Source organism: Embiotoca jacksoni, unplaced genomic scaffold (assembly GCF_022577435.1).
Source record: "Embiotoca jacksoni isolate LCO1_2020_lvr unplaced genomic scaffold, fEmbJac1.0.p SCAF_37, whole genome shotgun sequence".
NCBI lineage: Eukaryota > Metazoa > Chordata > Actinopteri > Embiotocidae > Embiotoca > Embiotoca jacksoni.
In genome coordinates this window covers 287501-310020 of record NW_027185389.1, presented here as the reverse complement: position 1 = coordinate 310020, position 22520 = coordinate 287501, and the positions used below count along the sequence as shown (strand labels likewise).

The 22520-nt window shown below is 47.8% G+C and overlaps 1 protein-coding gene across 2 annotated transcripts in view; it reads right to left on the bottom strand.

Moving 5' to 3' along the window:
- tet3 (tet methylcytosine dioxygenase 3) overlaps nucleotides 1-22520 on the bottom strand; it is a 35648-nt gene that overhangs the window by 9432 nt on the left and 3696 nt on the right. The window contains exons 1-5 of one of the 2 annotated variants that reach the window (XM_069166229.1): nucleotides 19247-19462; nucleotides 7851-10809; nucleotides 5355-5445; nucleotides 2034-2127; nucleotides 874-1082 (exon numbers count right to left, since the gene is read on the bottom strand). In XM_069166229.1, the coding sequence (XP_069022330.1) occupies nucleotides 874-1082; nucleotides 2034-2127; nucleotides 5355-5445; nucleotides 7851-10809; nucleotides 19247-19270 (3377 nt within the window). In that variant the 5' untranslated portion in view covers nucleotides 19271-19462. Of the gene's footprint in view, nucleotides 1-873; nucleotides 1083-2033; nucleotides 2128-5354; nucleotides 5446-7850; nucleotides 10810-19246; nucleotides 19463-22520 lie in introns of those variants that run through there. The other variant, XM_069166230.1, reaches the window with a different exon arrangement.

The window sequence follows — 22520 nt, the reverse complement described above, 5'->3', positions numbered from 1 at the left end:
GATAAGGCCACTGAGCCTCAGCTGCTTGGTTTGGTCTGTAAAACCAACCACATTTTTAGATTACTTCATTTGGTGTTATATTCTTCCTGAATATGATTCTTTGAGAGAAAACAGTTTGGCACATGGTTCAAAAATAACTCTTCCCTCTCTTTCTCTATGACCAATATACCCAACATGCATGCAGGGATGGGTCATGAAAAGTCATAAATCAAATAATTTATGTGACTCTTATGAAGTCTTATTTCCCTTGATTTAACCTGCTTCTAGTTGTAACGCATTAACACCACCAGCAGGTGGCAGTAATGTACCTAAAAGCTGTTATCTATTATCAAACATCAAAAGGAGGAGAAGAACACTTTCCCAGGCTACAGTTAAAACGTGTGTGTTGCTGTGAGATTAGATACTACAGTACAAACAGCAGAAACATGCAAAGAAGACCGCAACTGTCGAAAAAGTTCAGAGAGCAGTGCAAACTACAAAAACAGGTAAAGCTAGTGTATCATAAGTCTACCACAGCAATGCCAAATGGAAATGTGATGTTAGACATGCAGACAAACAACAGTCCTCGCCTCAAAGATGAAACTAAACACGTTTCCCATCAGCTTTGTCATAAGCGAGGGTTGATGGCATTTGTCGAGCCTCAGTTTATGGTGTGAGACTCTTTCTGTCTGTCTGCAGTGGGGAGTTTATTTTTTTTTTATTAACAGTCTGCTAGTTTCTAGCAAATATCGAATAGTACTGAAATGCCAATCCTTAATGCAGTGAAGCTGCAGCGATGTGATTAAATCCTGAAAAACACAGGCTGCCTGTTGTTGGCTCATTCACCAACTTTGTTCGAACAACAAGTGCCATAACTGGCCATCCGTGACTCACTCATCGTTGAGGCCACAGCGTCGGCTGGTGGGGTTGCCGTATTTGGTGAGGGTGTCGCTGAGCTCCCGGTACAGCTTGTCAGCTAGGCCCTTCTGGACTCCTTCCCAGGCCATGATGAGGATGATGATGACGGCGTTGGCACAGTGGTGGCCCGCGCGATGGCGCACCAGACACAGCAGCTTCTCCGTCTCGCTGCTCCGACGGAACACCTGACGAGGAACAAAGATTCTGATGATTTTCAGCTTTTAATTCCTCACAAAAGTTCTCTGATTTTAATACAGAGTTACGTATAACTAGAATAAAATGCCGCAAATCCTACAATTTTCTTATTTGTAGTTACTACATGTCTCCAGCAGATCTCCAGCACATAAATATGCTGTTTCTACACGTGTGACACAATGAGAAGCACTTTATTTTGGAAGGATGTTTAACACCTGTACTGAAATCTGACCTGCTTTGGCGACTAAATACCAATCCTAAATCTAATATTGGTCAAATCAATTTACCTGAAGAGTTATTGACACTACAGATACCGCTATAAGGTACATTTCACACATAGATCAGACCATTTTTACACTATAAAAATACACTGATGGGCAAAAAACACAAATATTCAGCATATTTTGTTTCATACCGAAAATAATAAATGTATATGTGCACGCCCGCTTTCCACACTTCAAATCTCCAACATATATATACACACACACACACAGTCACCCTCCCTCAGTCAAATAGCTGTTTTGAATCCATAAAGTCATTAGCAGGATGTGTCAAGGGTGACACTGCGAGGGGGGAGGCCGGCCAGTCGTTACTGTGAGACCTCCTGCTGGTTTTCTCACTGTGGATGACAAACTCGCCCTATGTGTCTCCCCAGGACACCTCATTACACACACACACACACACACTGCATAAATCTTTTGCTGATTGGCTGTCGTTGTTGTCATGTGGAACAAACATGCGAAAACAAACACCACCCTCTCTGTTTTTCACTTGAAAACAATCCGGCACCGACTGAACTCACGAATGTTTGAAAGTTTTAAGAAACTTTTTCAAAGACATTCTTTTAAAACATAAACTCTCTTAAAAAAAAAAAGAAGAGACCTTAACACTATCAAGTCTCTCCAAAGGCCAGTACTTATCATCCCCTTCATGCTACTTACCCATTTAGCGATAGGACATCCGTGTGAGCTCTTTCCCTCTTTGCCTGTGTACACCACCTTCTCAACCCGGATGGCATCCCCTTTCTCTCCATACCTGCACGCACACAAAAAAAACAGTTTAGTTATTTCAGTGTACGTCCAGAGTGTGCAGTCTGAATGGCTTCTAGCCCTGAAGTCTGACTTTAAGGACTCTCACACATCAACCTGACTCTCCAATGTCCTGCATTTACACACACGCTGCAGTGTTTTCTGTGTGTCAGCACCCTCAGGGCCTCCGAGCCAACCTCAAAGGTCTGTTGCAGACATAAGCTGACTTTGCATTGTTGTTTCCTGAAGCCGCACATGTTGCACTTGAGCGCACCACAAAGACTTCACCTGACTGCAAGCTGATGGCCTCACGCTCCTCATCTGCTTAAACTAACCAACACACCTGGGTGCCGTTCAAAAAGTTTGTTACTGGTACCAATACCTTGACTTCAATTCCGGTTTCTGAGCGATAAATGACTTGTTAAATCCACTTTGAGAAAAAGAAATATATGTTACACATTAGGGTCAAAATCTTAACTCTTCGTGCAGGTTGTTTTCTGGCGCTACAATTGACATATGTCGGCAGACTCTACAATTTACTGATGTTCCCTGAATGCCTCGCATCCTAATGTAGATCCGAGCCTTCACTTACTGCAGCGCACACAACTTAGACAGAATTGTTTAAAAAAATAAGGTGTCCTAATAAGATAATATTTAAGTATTTTTATCGACATGGGTGTGTTGCTCAAGTCGATGATACTAATACTACTGAGGCTGATGATGATTTAATTCTGCATAAATGGGAGCAAAACTTGTAAACTGGTACAAAATGTCAAAACATTTTTCAGTAGCATCGAAGCAATTTCAGTTGTTGCAATACGAGTATCAAACACTCAACATCGAAACGCAGGAAAAAGTTTGACGTTATTAATTTATACTGAGCCGAAGAATCTGATCAAACAAATTCACTTGGCCAAATGCTTGCTGATAAAAACAAATTGTCCACACTGTTCAAATCCTAAGACAACACATGACCACTTGATAACATCTAAACAGCAGCTCATCAGCTGATTCCGACCGTTAACAGGACACACAATGCAGTTGTTGACACGTTAATCTTTGGTTTCTTTGTCACAACTGACCTCATCATCACGACTATTGAACCGTCACCTATTTGTGTTGACTGCGCTGCTCTAAACCCGTGTTGTCGTCTCTGCGCCTACAGCAGTCTGAGGTAGCAGCAGTGTACCGTACTGTACGACGGGCCAACCTCAGCAGCTCTAGCTGGCGAGGAGTGTGTTGTTCACAAGGGTCTGGTGAGATTCACAGAAACACGGCAGAGTAAACCAGAACCCGCCGGCTTCTGCACCTCGCCGGCCACCGGGGCCTCCTCCAGCAGACATTTCTGGTGTTTGTGACATGTGACCGCATCATCTTTTGAGTCATTTATATTAGTTCAAGTCTATCAGGTTTGTGGTCCATGTCGGAAAAGGCGAAGGGGCGGGGGGTCGGAGGTTGCACCGGGTCCACGGTTAACGCAGGTCATCAGAACTTGTCAGATGTGTGCTCACAGCTCCTATCAAGTCTCCCGCCGGCTTGATACCTGCCTTTGTGCAAGCTTCAGCCTCTGAGCCGATGTGGCGTGACAGCGAGCACAAGGAGCTCCCGCTGAATGTGAATCACCCCGAGGTGGGTGAAAAAGTGGGAGGGGATTAGGTCTCTATCACCACGGGGCTGGCCGGCCGGGGTCAGGAGTAAGTCAAAGGTCGGCTAGTGACTATAGGGGCCTGAGCGTCTTATGTCATCACTCAAACAACAAAAAAGTGGACAAACATCCCCCACTCACTCAGTCCCACTGAAATCCAGCCTCTCAGTGAACAGCAGCCAGATAAATGTGCCTCACTGCAATTGTTCAGTGCCGTCACAGTTTTTTCTGAATTGCTAAAAACACTAAACTTCATTCTCTGAACCAAATAATCAGGAGCCTGAACCCATCTATTAAATCACACACTCTTCCGGCAAAACCGTGAACAATTTTCACCCAGTTAGACACAATTTGTTCATATCAACGACGGACAGAAACTAGGAGAGAGGAAGAGTGTGTGAGGTACGTGGAGGAAGAGGAAGGGGGCGAGATGAAGAATTAGCAATTTCTGAAGAAATCCCAACAGCAAAGAGGCCCTCATAGTGGACATGGTCCATTTTTTGTTGCGAACATTGTGCTTTCTTATTTTTTTTATGCTGTGTGCAATGACTGCTCAGTAGTGTTTTAATTCTGACGGGCTCGGAGCACGATCTGACAACATAGTTTGGTTTTCAGAGAAAACTGTTTTGAGGCGAATGTCTGGTTTTGCAAGAAGAGTCAGAGGTTTTGTGAATGTAGTTTTAAAAATTGGGGGTTTATGTTCACAGTTTTGAGAAAAGGATGGAAGGCTTCATATTTGCACTCTGCAGTGACAAAACTACAAAATTCATCCTTAAAAAAAACAACAGTGTATTAGTTTTATGTTTTATGTAAGATACAGCAACAATTCCATTATGGAGGCAGCAGCTGCACTTTGGTTATTAAAATTACAAGCAGGAGACCCTTCTGCTGCTCTGTCTTTTTTTTCTTACACCAAGTCTGCTGATGCACTGCAGACAAAGACAGCTTATTGGATTGGTTTAGTGATTACAGTGTATGTGACATGGATTGGATTAGAGGCCTCAAGGCTAATGTTAAATGTCATCTTTTGCCTCATTTATAAAACCATAGATTTTATCTTCAATTCGATTGTGAGATTATTTGTTTAATTTGACAGAGTGAATTTAGCTATGTGTGTGTGTGTGTGTGTGTGTGTATGTGTGTGTGTGTGTGTGTGTGTGTGTGTGTGTGTGTATGTGCAGTATTTGCAAGTAAAAAGTCATCCATCTTTGCCCCCCCCCCTCCTTTTTTTTCAATCTTCCACTCGCTTTATCTTTTCTCTGTCTTTCTGTGGCAATTTGATATCTATCCATCTTCCTTCCTCCTTCCTCCCGGTCTCAACTGTCATCTGGTGCTACTCCTGTGCTTCTTGCTTTGTCTGTGATATGCTGATGATGCTGATATTTCCTGTTTCTCCTGCTGGATTCTGGGTCACGGATTCCCTGAGGACAAAATGTGAGGAGGAGGGAAGGTAGCTAGAGAGGAGGAGGAGCAGGAAGAGGGAGGGAGGGGGAGGAGGGAGTGACAAAGAAGAGAGAAGAGAAGAGAAGAGAAGAGAAGAGAAGAGAAGAGAAGAGAAGAGAAGAGAAGAGAAGAGAAGAGAAGCACACCTTGTCTCCATCAGGTTTCGTATGGAGGCGACAGTAGGTCCAGATCCCAGGTGATTGTAGTAGGGCCCTTCATCTTTCTCCAGGATTTGTTCTTGGAAAACAGAGACAGTACACAGTGAGAAGACCATACAAACCTGGACTCGAAAAACCGCTGTGACAAATTAGACATTAAAATATAATGCTCTTATAATAATTTACTCATTCTCTTAATAACAGTGTATTCACCGTCCCTTCAAATAAATACTATAACGTAGTGTTTTTTGGTGATTACTTTTCCAAAACTCTCTTTGTAATTTGCAGAATGGCATCAGATGTGTTTCTCTATGAACTATTTTACTCTTCTACCATGACAGTAACATCAGGTTTGAGTCAGTATTATCAGTTCTTCTGTGGTGCAGAGTACTTTACGGTTTTAAAGATGTTTTTGTACATCACATCAAATGATCAAATAATACAAAAACTAAAATATCTACGCCTCAATTCTACCAGCTACGAGATAACATCCTGCTTGAAGCCAGTGAGCGTTTTCCTCTTTGAATGCGTCTCTTTCAAGTTGCAAATATTTAACAGAAAAAAAGTCCTCTTACTTCAGCGAGGAGCGAAGCTCGACTTTGCTCGTTTCACTTGTTGCAGAGTTTTTGTAAAAAAAAAAAAGAAAAAAGAAAAAAAAAAGGCTAAAGTTCCAGCGGATGTCTTCTGGTGTATTTTTGGGGTCAATGATGTTTTCTTTGTCGCTAAATCATCTGAGAAGCGTAAGAGTGTGTGACCGATTGCGACATCCAGTTCACACAAACACAGAAACATCCTCCCCGAGTGCAGACAGCGGGCTCCGGGTGACTCCAGGGTGTGGTGTGTGTTGGGAGACACTTTGGAAAGCAGAAGCTTTTTTTTTAGGTAGTGATGAATGAGTCAGTATGCAAGAGTGTTAATAGGGAGTAAGGGTGTGTCTGCGTGCATGTCGTCTACGTCTGTGTTTATGTTGTGTACGAGCGTGTGAGCGCATTTGACCATTGACCTACGCATGCCTGCGGTTGTTAACCACATGCTATGACTTCTGTGCTGATCTTTGCATGTGATCCTGCAGCTGTAAGTGTCCTACATTAAATGTCACACTCTACTGGACTATTTTAAAACAGGACTGTCAGACAACTACATAACAACACGCTCCTGCTTCTGTTTCTCACTTCTGTATCTCCTCTGGTGTAGCAAACACTCTGAATAACAACATTATCTACATGCTATTAGCTGATTATCTAAAATGTAGGCAATCACTGATGTGTGTGTGTGTGTGTGTGTTTCAGAGGCAATATGAGGTCACATTCCCTCCCGGTGCAGGGAAGCACCAGGGTGTGGCTCATGGCAGGAAGTGGAGGAGTCAGACTAAATTCCTGTGTGTATATTATGTGTGTGTGTGTGTGTGTGTGTGTGTGTAGATCATGGCTATACTCTATATCTGTGTGCTGGACACTGTCTAATTCCAATAGGGAGTTTATAGGGTGGTGTGTAAGCAAGCTTTTCTCTAAAGGCCAGTTGTCTGCTGGTCTTTACTCTCGGTAACAACACACAGCTAGGAAGTGTTTTGCTGCAGCTGCTCTCCCCCTGCTGTGCAGCTTCTTTGATGCTCAGGGACAGCGAGGGTTTGTATACCGAGCTTAATCCTTCATAGACCTACAGTTTCACACCGAGTAACTGTTGTAATTTCTTAATAGCTTTCCTGAGAACACAGTCTTTCATTATTTAGTAACTGCACCAAGTTAATGAACTATTACCCACTGCAGCTAAAGCAGCCATACTCTGCTATACCGAGTCATCAATAAATGACTTCATGGACAGGGACACTGTAATAGCACGGGTGTATCTAAGGCCAAACTCACCTAATGTGCTTGTTGAGGCTAACAAAAATGCAATCTTTCTTTATTAATTCAAAATATGTCGTATTAAATATGATCAATAAATTATACATTTCTACTGTAGGACGACCCACTCTACTGTAAATGAATAACATGAGCACGGTACTACCCAAACTACGGAACTGAACCCCTTTCTGTCTAACAAAGGCCGTGTTCTGCTTGCCTGCCAGACCCAAACCCACACAAAAGACTCCTTCTGCCACCACTGCTATTGTTCCTGCCTTCGTTGCCTCACTCTGCTGCAATCTGGATGGCTGTGGCCACACACCCTGGCAACACACACACACACTCCTAGAGACAGTCAACAAACATCCAGACAAGAGCTGCAGCAGAGGGGGATGAAAAACCTAATAGTGGCTCCACGTAGATCAATAAGTAGAGTAAAGCACGCAAAACATGCAATCTACCCTCCCTTGCAGCTATATGGCACTTAGTGAATCACTTACATTTGTTATTGACTCACAGATGAATGGGTAGAGTTTCAAGTGGTGTGATATTTGTTCAAACATTACTGAAAGGTGCTAATTCACCTTGTGGATGGACAGCAACCACACAAGCTTCGACAGGCACTGATGCATAGACTTACCCACGCAGGTACAGGTGGGGAACTCGGCCTGCAGATCCTTGGAAGGCGTATCCAGCAAGCTCTTGGTCGGGCTGTCCAGGTAGCGCAGAGGAGACTCTAGGAAGCCTCTGAGAGACGGAGAAGAGGGCAGGCTGTCCTTAGTCGGCGTGTCCTCCTCAGAATAGCACGTGGTGGACAGGACTGTTATGTCACCCGAGGCTTCGATCTTCATGCGTTTAGGCAGCGGAGAACAAGGCATGCTGAACGTGTCCTCCAACGTTCTGGGCTGCCGCTGCTGCTGCTGCTTGTCCACAGTGGCCTCCTGATGTCCAGAAACATAAGGGGCCCTGTCACACTGCTTCTCCGTGGGTCTTTCTGTGGATGCCTGGCTCAAGGGTGCTTCCCTTTGGGTCCCTGACTCATCCTTGCTGACCTCCATCTCCTGCTTGTCTGAATGAGGCGTGGAGCTGGCTTGAGTGCTCGGAACTAAGGGAACCGACTGGGAGGTGGATGTGGGACTGAGGTCCTGAGGACTGATCAGGGATTGACTCCCTGGATTAGAGGCTGTAGCCGTCTCCTCCATGGGCTGACTGGCAGATGCCTCTGGGGCCGAGTCCCCGAATTCAGCCTCAAACTGGCGGATCAGTTCTTCGTACTTCGGGTCGATATTGATGAGTAATTTTGAGGTGCTGGATGGAGACGTGGAGGTCACAGGTGTGGTGGTGCTGGTGTTACTGGAGGCCAGGCTGCCTGCTGCTTCTGACATAGCAGGGACTGCAGGGGTCGCAGGTGGGGGTAGAAGGCCCACGAGAGCTGGAGTGTTTTCCGACGAAGTAGAAGCAGTGGAAGAGGGAGTCAGTAAGGGGTTGGGAATTGATACCTGAGATTGGGCTGGGGCAGGGAGGCCTGCAGCAGCAGCAGCCTGAGTGAAGTTACTGTGGCGGGGCAGAGAGGGGAGAGAACCTGCTTGCAGGCCGCTCAGGATGGGGGCTCTGTCCATCATGAGGACCGGTGGTTTTTGTATGGAGATCTGAGATTGAGGCAAGAAGGTTGGCATGGAGGCTTTCTGCTTGGTCTTCTTGATGACTATCTGTTTGGGTTTGGGGAGCGGAGGGCCTGTGAACATCCCACTCATAGCTTTGATGACGGGAGACCCTTGGCTGCTTTTTTTCTTCTTGGGCTCCTTGGGTTCCTGTTTGATGACCATATGCAGCAAACCTTCTGGCTCCATCTGCGGCCACCATTTCTTCAAGTTTTGGCAAACCAGAGGTGCACGTGGGCCCGGTGCTCCGAAGCCAGAGGAGTGGTTTGAGAAGAGGTTCCTCTTGTAGTGAAGGTGCTGTTGCAGAGCTGCCTGAGTGGAGTGGCTGATGGCCGCCTGGCCAGGAGACAGCGGAGTGCCCGGGTAGAGCTGACCGTGCTGTAGACCGTTAGCCATGCCGTAATGTCCCATGGAGGCAGTGTGATGGTAGTGCTCCGCGGAGTCTGACTCTTGTTTTATCCTGACCAACGCTGGGCTGTCCTGGGCCTGGATACCCCCATTCTGGTTCAAGCCGAGTTGATGTGCAACTGGAAGCTTGAAAGGAGCACTGCTGAACTTGCCGCTGGTGTCACCGAGCAACTGTTTGAGCTCTGACATGGGGTCGGAGCCGCTATGAGGTGCGGTGGCGAAGTGAGACTGGGGCTCCGACTTCACGCACATCCACGGATTCTTATGCTCGGAGCCTCTGCCTGAGCCCTGCTGCAGCTGCTGGGGAACAGGGCTGAACCCTGGAGGTTTTCCCTGACCCGGGAAGGGAGAGGTAGAGGATGGGAGAGGGGCAGCATGGGGTGGATGGCCTTGGGACTGGGGCCTGTGGTGCTCGCATGACGCCGGGGCCTGCTGGCTGGTGTGTAGTCCTGGAGGGACGGACTGCGAGCGTGAGGAGGATGAATGGATGCCAGGAGAGGATGGGATCAAGCCAGTGCCATTGGGAGGCTGAGATGGGATGTTCTGGGTATGGTGGTGTTGGTGGAGGTTGTTTCTGTAGAACATTTGACCTGGAGAACCGGCAGTATGTGGACTGATGCCAGATAACTGGGTGAGGGCGTCTATAGCGATGGCTGTCTGAAGACTGACGTTCTTTTCCTTGGCGATGGATAGCACCTGCGGAGAGCAAGGGATTGGTGGTTTGGGGCAGGGCACATGGTCTGGCTGACGGCCTTGAGTTAGCTGTTGCTGCTGGGAGCATGAAATAGATAGATGGTGACCCCCATTCACCTGTTGGTAGGGCTGAGGGTGATGCTGCAAATGGAGTTGCTGTAGGTGAGGCTGTAAGTGCGGGGAGGTATCGGCCATTTTGCAGGATCCCTGCTCCTCGCTGGTCGCTAACTTAATCTTCTTCTCCAGCCATTCAAGGTAGTCTGGACAGTCTGGACCATCACAGTTGCAGTTGGGGGGCTTGTGTCCATGTTTGGCTTGGCTCAGTGCTGTCTGCAGGGTGTCCAGGTCTTCTGGAGGTTGGCAGCTTCCCTCAGGCGGCCCTGCAGAGAGTCTGGCATGGGCCCCCCCACCATCCGTCTCCTGGGTGAACTTCTCATACAGCTGGGCCGTGTTAGGCTGCACGAGCAGGCAGGAGGAGGAGGAAGAAGGAGGCAAGGAGCCAGCAATAGCAGAAAAAGCCACCAGATTGTGGGCATCCTCCACGTCAGCATGGTGGATGGGTTTCCCAGGGGTCGTACCGCTGCCGCTGCTCCAACATGGTTGCTGTTGTTGGGTGTCACTGACCTTCCCATGTCCTGGCACCCAGCATTGCCTCGGAGGCACACTTCCTGCCCTCTGCTGCTCTGTTTCCATAGATGCCTCATCATCGTTAGGGTAGCGATTCACCCCATTGGCCAGTTCCAGGCTCAGTGCGCCTTCCTGGAGGCGGTCATGTGACCCAATTTCCATCTGGCCTCCACTTCTGGGGCCATCCACTGAAGTGACTTTGTGAACAGTCTGAAAGACAAATATGGAGAAAGGTCAGTGAGGTTGCAAGAAACAAACAAACTCCGGACTTGCAAAACAACACTAGGAATGGTTTTAAACTCATGACCTGATGCCCATGTTTGCTTAGTTTTGAAATAAATTTGTAATTTGCTTTTGTATTCCAACTCGACATAGAAACGGCTTAGTAGCACAGTGTCGTCTTCACAGGTCGTATCCATAGTTACCCTCCCACCTCTCACATACATAACACACAGTGCTGCAGGGTCAAGTCAGTAGGAAAACTGAATTCAAGCTTCCATTATTCAGTGGAGTTATTTCACAACAGGCAAGCGTTTTGTCAGGCAAGTCAGAAGTCATATGACACGGCTTCATAGTCGTTTATAAATGGACGCTGTGCTCCAGATCAGTTGGGCTATGCAAAGCAGGGAGTGGGAGTTCAAACTGTGGCAGAGGTGGTGCATTACATACACTTTGATGGGAGAAGGAAATAAATTACAAATCCATTTGCATAGTTTCTTTCACAGCTTATTGAGGAAAACACATAAAACTACACAACTAGCTTTATGTAGAGAAGAAGCATGAAATAAATCAAATGTTTTAATATATAGCTTTAGAAAGACAGATATGCTGCATTTGATTATAACATGTTTATGCTAATAATATGGTGTCAACTGCTTTTTTTTTTTTTTTTTATTGCTGCAATTGCGCCTGTTTCTATTGAAATACAGCACGTGTTTCAGTTACTCATAGTACTCTGACTGACTGCATTTTGAGCCAAGACTTCCCTTCATTGCTGAAAAATGATTTTAAGAGCACACTACGGCTAAACAAACCGTCCAAATGTTTGCAGTACAAATTTACATTCACTCATTTGTAATCCTATTATCACAACCCCCCGAAAAAACTCCCCCAAAATAAGACCTTAAATGGAAAACGTTGAATATCTGAAGATCAGTATGTCACGCTAAGATAATCTGTTGTCTAACAGATAAAGAGCAGATATGAAGCCAACTGATCATACCGTACTACCCCAGATGGTAAAAGTACAGTCATAAGATTTATCTGAGATAACCAACGATGAGGGATGGAGCTAAAAATACTGGAATTCTTTGTGAAACAGTGAAGTGAGGGAAAGCCGCTGACAAACTTTTATTCACGAGGCTATAACTCTCTCACTTTGCTGAGTGAAGCAACCAGGAGATACACAACATTTGATGAACGTCACATTCAGAGAAACACTCTAAAGAAGAGGAATTTTGGAGGATAAATGAAACATTTAACCCCCCCTCCCCCCCGGATGTTCAATCGTCATGAGAAGATGATGAAGTGAGAAAAGTGACGGGAATATTCAGGTGTGACTCGACCCGCGTGGCCTCTCCTCAGCAGTGAAAAGACCTCAACCTGACTGAACTTCTTTAGAAATGTTTAGGAAGGAGAAACATCATAGAACATCACAAGTCACCCTTTAGGGACGCTCCAAGTGATTGAAGGCAATAATGTAGACTCTCAAGCTTGGCAAAGTCAAAGAGAATTGATGGCGGAAACAACAAAAAAAAGCTGCAAGTCAAGCAGTGGACAGAGATACAGCAAACTATCATAAAGCACTGACGGTGTTTTCACACCTGAAAGTCGGGACCGAGGTCCGAAACGATGGTGTCATGTTTTTTGTTACTTCGTATACATTCGATCTGGGTAGTTTTGGTTTCACACTGCAATTCAAAGACCCTTGCATGACATAACTACCTCGTGTCATCATTACCTACGTGGCTGCATCTCCCTATACTTGATACTGATTGGTTTGTAGACGGACGCGTGTCCGGCTTCATCGCGTTGTCAATTCGGGTTGGTAGCCTTCTTCGTTTGAACGGAGAAAAATGAATGAGCAGATTTGCTACGTTGTCATTATACTTTTATTATTATGGCATTACTACCAGCACATATGTTGCTCTCAGAAAATACGTTGCAAGTTCTGTATTTTTGTTAAATACTTCTTCTGTGCTACCTCAGTTGATATTTACTTTGTCTTCTGCTTCTGTCTCTTCTTCTATTGTTTAGTGGGTGACGATAGCCGGGCTCAACTTCATGTAACTGGCCTGAAAGTCCGGTACATTCAAAACCTGCAAACGCACCGAACCATGGTTCACTTCAATTGACCTCTTTTGATCGGACCAAACTGGTCCGGACTTTAGTTCAAGGCACCTTTCACACCTGCTGCTTTGGTTCAGACCAAACTGAAAAGTCCTAAAGTCCGGATTAAACAAGGTAGGAGTGAAAGCACCCAAAAACGTTCAGCTCTCACTCAGTAGTCGCTATGTGTCGTTTTCTTTGCACGGCTTTGCTGTTATAAGCACAGGACTCAATTTTTATCCTCCTTTTTATCTTAGTATACATTAGTAAAACATGTAATTTTAAGAACTACAGATTTGACAAATCATTTCTTTGTGTTCTGAGCTAAAATAACTTTTAAGGAAATATTTTTATTTCAGCATTTCAGCAGGTTTAGATGTTTTTTTTCAGAGGACACACTCATCAGGACTTGATCAGCGCAGCCACACATATCACTTTCTGTCGAAGTCAGAATTGGGACAGTCACCACATTACTGGTTACACTAAAAACAGCACCACATGACTACTTTTATCAAAGTATGCTGTTTATTCTAGTCTGCCTGAGGGTGTGTTGGACCGCAGCAGTGTGAAAATGGTCAAATAAAAAGCAATGTTGCTAAATTTGTCTCTGGCTTCAAAATCTTGAATTAACATGAATCCTTCAGATGTTAACTTGCCAAACATTTATTCAGCCCATGCAGGTTTGGCTCCTCGTAGATTATAATTAAATGAGTCTGGAGACGAACAGCAAACAAAGATAATCCAAGGGCACGCTCACAAATCATTGACAGAGTTCATGTTGTGGCTGCACAGTGTATCCCAACATGCTAAATGGCGCTTGGGAGAGGAAAACAATGGGCAGTGTCACTACATAACTACATTGGTTGTGTTAGCCCCATAGCAGGAAGCCTGCACACAATGTCTAAATGTCAAACTGCTCTGTGTATTTACTATAAACAGTCCAACAAGCAGCTACTGTATGCTTCAACATAGCACTTCTCTGTCAGAAGACACAACAAAACCTGAACTAAGATAATGTTATGTCATGACATACATATGTCCTTTTTTTTTTTTTACACTTCTTCTTTTACAAACTAACCTCAACAAAGCTGTAAGTCCTAATTTAGACACACGAGCCCCCGCAGTACTGTACCACCTCCAGACAGAGAAACAGAAAGAAGATCCGTTTGTAGATCCGTCAGTGTGCGACTGTAGAAGCGAGCCCAACGTCCAGCTTCCCCATCATTTGAATATTATTGAAATGAGCCTTTTGAAGTGGCTAATTACTGGACAGGCGGTGTGCTCGGGTCTTTTGAATCCACCTTCTGCGCTTGGGTGTCTGGTTGGGGGTCCCAGGAGGAGGTGGGGTTGTGTGTGTGTGTGTGTGTGTGTGTGTGTGTGTGTGTGTGTGTGTGTGTGTGTGTGTGTGTGTGTGGGGTGGCGGTGAACAGCCGGCATGCAATACGTGAGAGGCCCCATGTCTGTACTATCAGTGGCATCAGACGGGAAAGAGGAAGGCGGGGGGAGTGTGTGTGTGTGTGTGTGTGTGTGTGTGTGTGTGTGTGTGTGTGTGTGTGTGTGTGTGTGTGTGTGTGTGTGTGTGTGTTGGGGGGTGGCGGTGGGGGAGGAGGGGTTGTGTGCGGCAGTTATGAGAACTGCAGTGTGTTGAAACAGAGTGACTGCAACACTGCACAACTCTAACATCCCACGACCACGCACTATCAGTCACGTAACTGACGCTCTTTTCCTCTTTTTTCACACACACACACACACAGAAAGAGACATCACGTGGCTTTAAAGCATCTGAACATTTACAACAAATTGGCTTTTACTTGTCAGCGCACAAAACAAACACCACTCCTCTGAGTTGTGGTATGAACTCGACCTCGATGGGACTTCTTCTGGGGTTTTTTTTTTTTTCTGTTTTTTTTTTTTTCTCCTGGTGAAACATGCTTTGACACCTGCAGCGCTTTCCAGACCGACCGTACCCCGACCACGTGCTTCGACAAATATTTACGCCGCGGCGGAGCCGAGCGTCTTCATCTTTTTTTCGTCTCTTTAAACGTGTCGCTGCGTTGCACGCGCAAACGACAAACGCAAACAACACACGCACGTATTTGTACAGGCTCGACACACAAGACATCAACACACCTAACCGGATCGAGATCTGGCAGAACCGGGTGGACCAGACCGCTGGAGTCCGGAGAGGGTGGGGCGGGAGGAGGCCTTTACAGGTGTGTGTGAGAGAACAAACCTAAAGTGCTCTTTAACACCGACCCTGCAGAAAAAAAAAAAAAAAAAAAAAGAAGCTGGAGGGAGGAGACAAAGCGTGCGAGGAGCGTAGTGGTGGTGGTGGTGGTGGTGGTGAAGGGGTTAAGTGCAGCTTGTGAGTAGACAGCTGAACCTAAATCCCAGATACACAACACCACCCCATCCTCCCTCCTCCTCCCTCTTCTTCTTCTTCTTCCTACCCTCAACCCCCTCCCCACCCGGCCCATCCTCTCCCCCTCCTCCTCCTCCTCCACCCCCCACCCACCCCTCGCGTTGCTGCCGTGCCGAGCAGGAACATGAAGCAAGAGACCCTGACAATACGAAGCCGGCTGAGAGAGACACCGGCCCGGCGACGCGCTACTTACGCGGTCCCGGACGTCCAGGCGGAGCTGCCGGTCGGAGAGCGGGGAGCAGAAGAGGAGACGGGGAGGTGCATGAGACTCGGCTCGCCGGTCGCAGCAGCAGCAGCAGCGGCGGCGGCGGCGGCCCGAAAACGAGCGCGTCCGGCCCTCGGTCGGGACTCGTATCCCCCTCTTTTATTCCTTCCAGCCCGTGCGGCGCACGGACACAGCGAACGGCAAAATACGCACGCATGCATTCACACACCGGCCGCGCACACACCGCACACCTCCCCCCAGCACGGCACACACGCTCCTCATTCTCTCGCCTCTTTCTTTATGGCCAAACGCTCTCTGTTCTCTCCTTTTCCCTTTCTCATTATCTCTGTCTGCTCCTCCCTTCCCCTTTTTCAATATCCTCGTTCTTTCTCTTGACTGCACATGCAGTAGGCTTCTCCTCGCTGGCCCCCACCTTCCCCTCTCTCTCTCTCTCTCTCTCTCTCTCTCTGTCTCTCGTTCCCTCCCCTCTCCCCTCTCCCCCCCCCCCCTCTCTCTCTCTTCAGTGTGTGCAGAGCGAGAGGCCATTATCTGAGCCGCGGCGGGCACGTACGATGGAATGGAGGAGTGTGCAGCGAGCGAGCAGGAACAGAGCGAGCGGTAGGGGAGAGTCGCCGGTAGCAGCGGGCGAGGGAGAAAAAACGGCACATTGCAGCAGAGCTTTCTTTACCAAATGAGAAAAAAAAAACTAAAACAACAACCTCTCTTGTCTCTCTCTCTCCCACACCCTTCACTTGTTCTGCTGCATTACATGTTTTCTGCACATAAAGGCTTTGTTTTTCGAACAAAAAAAAAAAGAGAAAAAAGAGCCCCGGTTATCGGCGATTCTCAGTAGAGCTTCTCTTTGGCTTTTTTTTTTTTTTTTTTTTCTCCGAGCGAGGACCGTGGGTCGACTACCGAGCCGGGTACGGCGACCTCGGCTCGCATTGCCGTCGACGGAGGAGAGGGGGTGGGTGTTTGAGGGGGGTGGGGAGGGGGGGACAAAAAAAAAAAAAAAAGACGAGAAGGAGCGCGAGACAACATCACGCCGCGTGTTTACGCCTTCTGCGAAGTGACATCTGGTTTTCCTCGCGGAGATCCCAGCTCCATCCTCGAGCGTCTAGACTCGGCTCAGCCCCCGGGCCGAAAGGAGAAGCCACCGGTGGCGGTTCTTCCGATTCGCCCCGTGGTTTTTTTTTGTTTTTTTTCCCCCCCTTTCTCCGTCTCATCCGCGGTTTGTGTGTCGGTGTTCCTCGTTCAGTCTCACACCTGTGGCTGATAATAGATCCTTCAAGCGAGGGCGGCGCGCTTTAAGGGAGAGCGGAAAAGAAAAGGCTGGTCGGTTGAGGAGCTCGCCGGTTGGTCTTTGCCGAGGAGCGGAAGCCGGAGAAGATCTCTCGGCGTGGAAATCGTTCCTCGGCACCTCTCCGAATGTCGGCTCGCCTCACCTGCGCGCGGGGAGGAAGACGGAGGACGCGACGGGGAACGACTCGCTCGGAGGTAAAAGAGCAAGCCGGCCGCGTTCTTGGGGGGACGACGCTCGGGACGGGACGAAGATAAGGGAAGCGGAGGAACCGAGCGGAGGAAATCTGGTTTTTCGATGGACTGATTCTGCAAAACGGGAGGGAAGACGATGAGGAGGAAGAGGACGGCACAAACAGACGGAGGCTCCGGCGGGTCGCTGCCGAACGAAAAAGGGCAACATCCGCGAGCCATCGATCCCGGTACGGTTCGCCGGGAGACTTGGGAGTCCTCCTCCTCGTCCTCCTCCTCGTCCTCCTCCTCGGCATCTCTCTCCTCAGCGTCTCCGCCGTCATCGTTATCTCAACGTCGTCACCGTCGCTGGATGTTTTCCTCTCGCACCGCCTGCCGGCTGACGGGCCTCGCGGTCCTCTCTTCTCTCCGACATTGCCGGAGTTCGAGAGCAGATTCAACCAGGAGGAGGAGGAGGAGGTGTGTGTGTGTGTGTGTGTGTGTGTGTGCGCGTCGTAGACGGCTGTCAGCTCCTGCGTGGTATTTTTCGCTGATATTGCCGAGCGTGCGCCGGCGGGACCGCGCCGTGCGGCCGGATTAACTTCAGTAGCCGTTTCCCTGCTTCACTTCCTTCCCATCGTTTCTCTTGATCTCTCATTTTTTTTTCCGGCTTTTTCGATCTGCCTCGCTCTCTCGATTTGTCTCTCTGGTTTTGTTTCCTGAGCCTTTTTTTTTTTTCCTCTCTTCTAGCTTATTGCATTACCGTTTCCGACACTTCCTGACGCTCTCTCGCTCTCCGGCACCATAAATTTGCACGCTGTGCTGTCTCGCATATTCGTAATGCACACACACAACACGACACACACAACACACACGAGATGAGCGTCGAATCCCAAAAGAGAAAACACAGCGCAGCCGAAAGCCGTCGAAAGGGAAGGAGAGGAGAAGTCACATGACCAGGGGGGGGTGGGGTGGGGGGGGGGGCGGGTTGTGTGTGTGTGTGTTTTGGGGGGGGGGGGGGGGGGTGTGTGGGGCGCCAATGAGCGAAGAGGAGGCAGGAAACACATGTGGCGGTGACGTAGCGGCAGTCGTCATCGTCGAGTGTCTCCCACCCGGGACGCTCACCTCCACCCCGCCGGGGTGGGCATCATCGTCTGCCCACTCTCTCTACGCTATCACCACCACACACACACACACACACACACACACACACACACACACACACGCACGCAAGCGCACACGCACACCAAACGGACGCTGTTTGAGAACGAGCTGCTTTTTATTCACCCGTCTGGCTCGCAGCTTGCTCGCTCCGCTCGCTCTCCCTGGCAGCGAGTGACACAGCGTTTTTCAAGCTCTCGCCTCGACTTTTAACCCCCGAATCGCACGTTCTCCGCGCGCACTTTAAAAAAAAAAAAAAAAAGAAACAACAAAAAAAAAAAAAGAGAGGGCGCCGAGGAGTCGAGAGCTCTCGTAAAGCGGAGATAACCCGGCACCGTTAGACAAAACAAAACAACCCCCCCCCCCCCCCACAAAAAAAAAAAAAAAAACGAAGGTCGTAGGGGCTGAAGGAGAAACCTCGAGGCCGTCGGCGAGATGCGATATAAACAGAGCTGTGAATGCGATGACATCACGTGGCCTCCACGTGGCTTTTTGAACGAACGTCCAAGCAAACCAGAACGGGAAAAACCTACGTTGACCTTTGGAGATACAGAACTTATCAAAAAAAAACATAAGAAGTGAACTCAGCTGTTCCCAGCGGGACGATGAGCGTGACGTTGGGGAGGGGGATTTACAGCAAAAAAAAAAAGGAGTCTCGGTTCAAAGATTTGCGCTCTTTGATGACTCATAACCTTCAACATGCCGTTTCACAGAAAACACTCGGTCGATCTCCGACGAGAAAATTCGCACGTTTACTCGACAGTTTTGAGACGTGACGATCACAGAAGAGCCTTCAGGTTTGTTTCTGTGCGTTTAAGAGTTAAACACAGAAGCGACAAACCTCCTCCTCCTCCCTCCTCCTCCTCCCCCCCCCCCACCCCGAAGCTGCCGTTCAGGTTTTTGTCCTCAAATCACCTCCGGAGCACGCCGGGGTTACGCAACACACGACTTCACAACTACAGCGTGTTTCTGAATCAGCTGTTTTCAACCTCACGCCGACGAGGACGATAAAAAACAAACCCCAAAAAAAGCATCTTAATTAAAGAGAGAATCCCACTTACGGTAAATCTGCTGTAACCCGGCATCGGGGGGATATATTAAAAAATAAATAAATAAATAAATAAAAAAATTTAAAAAGTGAGAGAGATGAAGATTTGCGCCAGAAGCTCCCGATCTCACATCTCGATTACTTCAACTCGCCGAAAGCAGTCGAACCGCGTGAGCCGCTCGACTCCCTCTCGTTTTCTCGCTCCATCTCTCACTTTCTCATGCGCTTCTCAGCAGCACGGAGGAAAAGGTCTCGGTTGTAGGAGGAGATGACTGACAACAAACCAAAAAAAAAAAAAGTCCGTCCTAGGCGGGTGTGTGTGTGTGTGTGTGTGTGTGTGTGTGTGTGTGTGTGTGTCAGCTTCGCTCACATATGACTAAGCCTGAGTCATCTTTCTCTTTTCCCTCTCGACAAAGTCCTGACATAAAAAAACCACAAAAAAATCTCTGACACACGAGCAACAAGCGTTTTTTTTTTTTTTAAACCAGAACATCATTGGTGGGAGGTGTGTGTGTGTGTGAGTGTGAGTGAGTGTGTGTGTGAGTGTGAGTGTGTGTGTGAGTGTGTGTGTGAGTGTGTGTGTGTGAGTGTGTGTGAGTATGCAGCATGCAGAGATCAATAAAGAACAAATTGTTCAGTTTTAGTTTCAGTTCTTTTCTGAAATGTGTTTGTGAATTTTATGTGATTTTTCACTTATTATTCACCATTTTGTGTGTGTGTGTGTGGAGGGGGGGGGGGGGGTGTTTCTAACAGCCGCTAACCAACTCAAGAGCGTAACGGTCATGACATGATGGTCCTCTCCCCTCCTCCCGTCTCTTCCTGTCAGCTGACTCCACCTCTGTCCACCCCCCCCTCCCTCCCTTCTCCTCCCCCCCCACATCGCCCTGCAGTCTAATGGCATCAAGGTCATCTGATCTGACATACTCTACGCAACCCCCACCTCCTCCTCCTTTCTTTTTTTTTTTTGCTCCACATCTCTTTATCATTCCCTCCTCCCTCCTCCCTCCTCCCTCTCTCCCCACATGCATGCAGAGGTATAAAAGACTCCCGCCACACACACACACACACACACACACGCTCGCGATGGTCAACAAATGCCGAGGCAGCAACCACTTAAATGATTTTTTTTTTTTTTCACCACACATACAGTACACCGGCGGTAATGCGCGCACAGTTCACCGAGGGTCACCGGGTTTAACGGGGGGGGAGGGTGGGGGGGGGGGGGGGGCGGAGCTTCGAGGGCTGCCGGGCACATTATGCAGTATTTAACAGAGCGGAGGCAACACAAAGTGTTTCAGCCTGACTAAACAAACAAGACAAATGCAAATATTAAAATCTCTCACTATAATGATGATTAGTTTAAGGTTGTTGTTGGGTTTTTTTTTCCGCTAGTTTGGTGATTTTCTTTTCAGTACAAAACGTATTTTTGGTTTGGATGTTTACTCATTTTATGAAAAAGATCAAAAACATGATTGACAGGGTCCGGAAAAAGAAATCCTGTGCAGAATGTATATGTGGTATATTTTCCATGAGGCTGTTAACATATTGTTCATATTCCTGGCGTCACCTTGTTGTTTCATCTATCTGTTTGGCTGTTTGTCTCTCTTTGTCTCCCCCCTCCCGCACCCCCCCACCTCCCCCCCACCCTCCTCCATCCCCGACCCGTTCTCCTTCGGTAGGAAGGTGTTGGGTTCAGGATGTGTTTAGGTGTTTAGTCCATGAGTGTAGGGTATCGAGTCTTGAGTCATACCTCCTGACATTCGGCACGTGCAAGTCGGCACGAACCGCCCAGCTGGGGGAGGAAACCTACCCCCCCCCCTCCACCCTCCCTCGCTGGTCCTCACAAAGAGAAAGGGAGGAGTGGTTTCAAAAAGGAGGAGAGGGGGGTACAAATGAAAAGGTGGTGATGGGTGTGTGTGTGTGTGTGTGTGTGGGGTGGGGTGGGGTGTGTTAGGCAGGGTGGAGCCGTAAATTTATTTTAAAAAAAATAACGAGGAGGAAGAGGAGGGGGGGCGCTGTTTTTAAAGAGGCTCTTTGTGCTTGAGGTTCGAGACATGAAGAGAAAGAGCAGAATTTAATCATTAAAAGGAAAAAAAAAAAAAAATTGGGGATCTGAGACAAAGAGAGCGAAACAGGCCGACGGGAGAGTGGACGAGTTAAACATGACCTCAAAAACAATAAAAGGACGTGCCGCTATACCTGCCGGGGGCTCAATGTGTGCCAAGTCATGAAAAAAAAGAGCTGAGTAGTCAAATCTGATTGGACAATGATGTAATCATTAACAGACTGTAGTACATGTTTGACAGGTAAGAAACATCCGCAGGAGAGATTGGCCGGTGGGAGTTTTTTTGGTTTTTTTTTTTTTTTCCCCCGGGACAATATTTTGTAGTTAAACCACAAAAAAAATGTCACAATTGAAAGAGAAACAGAGAGAGAGAAAGCAGGAGGAAACCTTCCCTCGGCCTCGCACGGTGGCCGGCTGCCAGCCTTGTCTCTCTCAGGGACTCGGGCTAAGATTAGCTTCCCATATGTTGAAGTCAGGCGTTGCCGGACTTAAAGGGCCAGTACGTGACTGAGGCAAAATAATAAAAAAAAAAAAAACTTCAGTGTGCACTATGAAGCCGTGCAGCTCATAGAATTAAACATAAACATGTTAAAAAAAAATAAAAATAAAAAAATAAGCTTAAAATGTCCTTTCAGGACAAATTAAAAGGTTTATAGCAGATGATGTCTGAGGTTATTTTTTTTTTTTAATTTTTTTTAAGGACTGCGGTGCATTTCTGAGCCGCTATCACTGTTACGATCACACACACACACACACACACACACACACACACAAAAAGAAGCCTCCTCTAAACTCACATGAAAATACTTCGGAGATTTACATTTTGGTGTTTCAATGGCAACGAGACCAAAAACTCCACCAGCTGTTGCGCTGCATTACGTAAAACCCGGTGGCGTCCCGGCGGGCGGAGGGATTCAGGACCGTGTAAAAAGCGAGCGGTCCGGTGGGAGCGGCGGAGCGGACCCGGCAGAGAGGTGAGAGTTAAACAGCTCGAGAGCAACAGCTGAGGGCTCCTCCTCCTCCTCCTCCTCCCCCCCCCCCCACCACCTTCTCCTCTCCATTCATTTTTTATTAACTGCGGCACCAGGCGGCTGACAACCTCCCTCCGACATCAAACACAGATACCACCAACGATGCCAACCTCGCGGGCCCGAGCGGCGCAGCGGGACGGGACGGCGTAGTAGGACGGGACGGCGCAGCGGGACGGGACGGCGCAGAGGCC